The 5371-nt window shown below is 34.6% G+C and overlaps 1 protein-coding gene across 1 annotated transcript; it reads left to right on the top strand.

Moving 5' to 3' along the window:
- The first annotated feature begins 2151 nt into the window (after positions 1-2151).
- On the top strand, positions 2152-4376 carry LOC121372403. The gene is made up of 2 exons (XM_041498709.1): positions 2152-2309; positions 3935-4376. Exons 1-2 carry the CDS (start codon positions 2174-2176, stop codon positions 4285-4287), a joined length of 489 nt encoding a protein of 162 aa, XP_041354643.1. The 5' UTR covers positions 2152-2173; the 3' UTR covers positions 4288-4376.
- Positions 4377-5371: the final 995 nt, after the last annotated feature.

The raw sequence follows: 5371 nt of genomic DNA, 5'->3' as shown, positions 1-5371 counted from the left end.
AGTTAGTGATAAAGCGCGGTTGGTCTAGAATCGATCCCCATCAGTGGGCCTATTGGGATATTTCTCGTTCCGGCCAGTGCATGACGACTGGTATATCAAAGGTCATGGTATGTGTTATCCTATCTATGGGATGATGCATATAACAGATCCCTTTCTACTAATGGAACAATGTAGCGGGTTTTCAGAATTACCATATAATATGTTTGACATCCAATAACCGATGATTAACAAATAAATGTGCTCTAGTGGTGTCGTTAGACAAAACAAAATTAACATATCGAGATGTCATGAATACTTTACTTATGAGAAGCACATCAGTGTGATTTCAGCTCCATTGTTAATTACCATACATTAGCATGCATATTTACAGTTTTATATATTATATTAATGTAACCACAATAATATTGTTACTTGCTGCCAGTCTTGTTCAATATCCTTTGTATATGGACCATTAATTTCAGTGTTTTGTATCCACGAAATGATGCTTTATTAATTTCCAGATGTATATGATGTCACTTTAAAATGTTATTTCACTATTCATGGGTGGAAATTTGTATTTATTAATTATTTATTTTACGGAATAGTGTATATTAATATATATATATATATGGAGGTATTTTATAATCTCATATTCGACGTCTTTATCTCGAACAGACTGGCTGTGGGTTAAATTGGCGTCATTTCGCGGTATCAGATGATCAAAGTCTATTTATTTTTTTACTGTTCAGACATCCTATCAGTTTATCATCATAACAAAGGTGGAATATTTAAGTGTTTGTAACTACATGCATATAAATCACATCAAAGAAATAACTATTGGAAAAAAACTTTTTGCAAGTGTTGCATTTTTTCACATCCAGCCTTGATTGTACAGCATTTTCCATTTTATTTAAACGAGTTTTTAAAGCAGGGGCCACATTTGTCTGTCCCAGGAAATTCATTTTGCATTCGAGGATACACGAAATGCAAATCTCCTGTAAGCTTTTAACAGACGCCGATGGTACATGTCTCTGTTGATCGTCCTGGTACCATGGCGTTGTCAATGACCATTCATCTGACCTTCTCTGTTGCAATCGTAGTTTTCTGAAAATTGCTTCTTTCTCCTGTAAGCAGTCTGTTATCGACGGGGATACCAAGTTGTTTTCAAGCACTTGTAGGTTCTGTAATCTTAACAAACGTGTCGATAACAGACGAATATGATTGCCTTTAGAATAAGGCCTTTAAGGTTCGTTAGGTATCCCAAAATGTTTGGCAGCGTTTCAATCATGTTGTATGACAAGTCGAGAACTTCTAAATTAGTCAAACAAACGATAAACCAAGGTATATCCTTTATGCAGTTGTTACTCAAATCCAGAACCTTTAAGTTGGTGAAATGTACTATATGGGATTGAATCAATAGCAAAGTTAGGGGCCGTCCATAATTTTCAAAATTTTCACAAGCGTATAAACCGTACGCGGGGTTGGGGGGTGGGGGGGCGGGGGGGGGAGTGGCTGGAAGACGTAATGGCTGAGTGGGCGATCATGTGACGCAACGTCACGATATAGGTCGGCGAACTTAGAATTCTGCTGTCCGGAGTTTGCCGAAGCTTAGCTGAATGTGGGTGCTGTCGGGTTTCTTTCTGTAGTGTGTGTATTAGTGATTAATATCTGATTTTTTTTAATCAAGTAACTCGAAAATGGTCGATGTAAATGTATTTCAGAGTACTTGGGCTATTAAGGGGTTAGCGTACACTTTTTTTGAAAATGAAAAATGTCGATCAACATTTTTCATTTGGGGATGTACACTTTTAGGAGGGGTGAGGGGTGGTCAAAAGTGTACTCTTTGTACACTTTTGAAAATGTTGAAAATTATGGGCGGCCCCTTACTAAGGTTTCAGAGTTCGCTGACATTTCCAGGGTTCGTAGGTGATTTTAGGATATACTGTAGTGAGGTTAATCCACGACACGTTCGTTTGGAGTTTCCATGATTGAACGTATACTATTTTGTGTCGCGTATAAAACATTAGGGTAATGACCGATTCCAAATGGTAGTGCCATAGTCAAACTATTCCACATAATACTAATAGTTCCGTCAGTTAAGCACATGTCGTCAAGTTTAATTTTAGTAACCGAGTAATATATGTAACTTCCGGTGAACTTCCGTGTGTGACACGCGAAATTTTCCATTTCCGGTATGGATAATCAACATCTTTTGATGCCTTTTCAAAATGATCCCTGGAAATCTCCTTCACAACCTGTTTTATTACAGAATGCACCGACAGATCCAAGATATTGTTTTATTAGTTCTGAAAACTACATTGATTCACTAGGTATACAACACTGTTGTAATTGCAGGGGAGTTGCTGGTCAATTCGTAACTATAGTCCGTCCCACAAGGAACGCCTTTTTCATACTATGGAATTTACTACAAGTTATGAGCTGATTGTTTTCTAAATTGCACACAAAAATACTTTCCTTTTTTTTATTTTTTTTTGTAATTTACAAAACACATTTACTTTTCTTCTTACGTTAAGAGAAACAAAAATTATTTATAAAAAGAAACATTATTGTAGGAGAATGGGACAGACTATAACTTGATTGTCCTCTAGCCCTTCCCTGTTTATATTGGTTAATATGTGAAATATTTATAATTGGCAAACTCAAAAATGATCGATGTAAAGGTATTGGGAGCGGAAATCTTTGCCTACCTGGTGGCAGGAAGCAGTTCCATGTTTTTGCTATAAACAGTTATCTCTTATGGCACTGTAGACAAAGAGTAATCATAATCATCCAGATGTCCAAACGGCAGAGTACTCTGGCTAAAGCCTGAGGTGCAATGAGACAAAGGATCAATTTAACTCGGTGGATACTGGGCTTGTGTGTGGTCCAGTCCTAAACAGTATATCAAAGACAATAACTATGTAGGCTAGTCCTGTGGGAAAGGGTGTGCACATATGGTGAATAATACATGAGTACCTGTTGAAGACAGTCTATCTTACAGCTTACAGAATGTATCTAACAAGAGAAAGCAAGTTAGATACATGTATGTTTGGAAACAGGTGATATCTTGCATGGGTGTGAGAAAAATGTAGCCTGTGAACTAGTCTGTGTGGTGGCAACATGTTTTTTATTTCACTTAGATACAATAACAACAACTTGTGGCATGGAAGTTTGCAACATTTTAGGTTTTAAACATAGATCTACTGGGTAACAGGGAGCATTTTGTTCAGTATCGTATCGCCACACAATTTTAAAACTTTAAACAGTAGTTGTTATTCAATTTTCTGTTGATTAGAAATATCGCTAATCAAGATTTTGAAAACAAAATGTTCCCTGGTAAATAGTATCACATATCAATACAATGAGAACAGTGAGTAACAAAAGAAAAATGGACTTTAAAAGTGAGCATCATGTCAGATATGTCAGCCTTAACTCAGACATGAAAAGAGATTGGACACGACCAGTTTTGCCATTGAAAAGAACTTTTAGCAAAAACGGAAGGAAATAATTCATATTACAAAATATGAAGATAAGTGTATTTAGAGTAAACTCGATACATTTTTATAACTTACATGCATTACCAGGTCATTTTGTAGTAACCTCTACATGGGTTACCAGACACAAATCTTATTTTGATGCCTAGGTGTACAATCTTATTCATATTAATATTATTATATTTACATAAATATCCTTTCTTATTAGAAACAACCAAACAGTGTTTATCATAATGGGATTGTGGACATTTTTCAGTTATTTAAAAATATACAGGTATACATTTTTCTTGTGAAGCACTGAAGGCATACCCCAGTAAATTTTAATTTCAAAAATAATAATATCCTGACAGTATCGGTTTTGAAATACTTGAGAGATGATCTCACAATGTACTGAATTAGTTTTTTATGTTATACGATTTATACCATTTCATACATCATGAAATTAAGATTGTCATTTTCAGAAAAGAAGCTGAAGCAACTAAAAGGAAAGACTGCCAAGGAGTCTACATCAAAGGAAATGGTAGATTCTTTGGGTCGAGTTCGTGACGACCAAATGCAGAGCTTCCTGAATACAGACAGCTGTGACAGACTGATGGACTTCTCTGTGGATATCACAGACCCTTCTGCTGCCGCATTCCTACAAAGGCGTTTGCATCCCGAGAGACAGGCAGTTAATTCTGAGGAACTCGTGTACTTACTGCAAGATGATGCTCTGTCTAAAACTGTTACAGAAAACAGTGAAAATATTGAAGAATGTAGTGATGATTCCATAACGCTGAGCAAGACAGATTTGCAAGTTTCAACAAATCAATAAAATGTATGCACAGATGCTTAGTATTATAAAAATTACCTTTTATATCTTATTAATATGTACGTATAAATTATAATACTGTTAAAGGTGTTGATATAAATTAGAGTGTTTTAACATTACAGAATGGCACAATAGGCCTAACTTTAATTCTGGTACTGGAATCATAAAAAAGACTAAGCAGTAAATAGAACTAAGATATTTTTATAAAACAATTTATCATGGAATCACTATATATATAGGCAAGATTTTGAGATTGTTACAAAAAAGTATAGCTTTTCTGGGATGGAACTATTTTAACACTAGTTACTTTTGACTTTCATAAAATTGTTTTGAAAACTTTTATTTTAAAAATAAAAGATAAATACAGTGTCAAAACTGGTCTTACTTCAGACCGAAAAATTATGCCTGTTAACACAAATTGCTGGTATAAACATATTTCATCCAGAGTTACAGTTGTGATCAGAAAATACCAACATTAGTAAGACAGGACATCTGTATGAGACATAGAGGATAATAAACGAGTTACCAGTTATTATTAAATTTATGTCCCGAGTGAAATAATTTTCAGTTGTCCCGAGCTTTAGCGAGTGACAAATGAAAATTATTTCATGAGGGACATAAATTTGATAATAACTGGTACCGAGTTTGTTATTCTATTTATTACCTCAGCTATTTTTCTCTAAAAGCCTTTAATTTCGACGCACATGCACGAAGGCCAACCTGTATAGGAACGATGTAAACCACTTTACGCACTGTTCTGAGAATTACTATAACGTTGTAATTTAATCACGTTCATAGATAATTTTTTAAAAACACAAGTTCTCTTTATTCTGCTTCCAAATTTCTAATGAATTGCATTAAAATTATATTTTGTTATTAATTTAACACCAAAAACAGAGACCCGTAAAGGCAAATTCTTTAAACTACATGACGTCATTTTGTGTGTTTGTCAAATCGTGATGACGTCATATTTAGTACCAACAAAATCATTGGTTTATAAGCGTCAAATTGTCCAATAGTATTGTTCGTTAGACCAATGCATCATAATTTCTCAGTGAGAAATTATGATTTTTATTTTCCCTGTTAT

The sequence above is a fragment of the Gigantopelta aegis genome, chromosome 4 (assembly GCF_016097555.1).
Source record: "Gigantopelta aegis isolate Gae_Host chromosome 4, Gae_host_genome, whole genome shotgun sequence".
Lineage (NCBI taxonomy): Eukaryota > Metazoa > Mollusca > Gastropoda > Neomphalida > Peltospiridae > Gigantopelta > Gigantopelta aegis.
The sequence above is the reverse complement of the archived record's forward strand: the minus strand, read 5'-3'. Positions and strand labels throughout refer to the sequence as shown.

What these genes read in the sequence shown, in the direction of transcription:
- LOC121372403 (XM_041498709.1), top strand. Translation starts at nt 2,174, where the DNA reads ATGGATAATCAACATCTTTTGATGCCTTTTCAAAATGATCCCTGGAAA. An exon ending in AAACTACATTGATTCACTAG is followed by an intron (nt 2,310 to 3,934) that starts GTATACAACACT and finishes TGTCATTTTCAG; the next exon opens with AAAAGAAGCTGAAGCAACTA.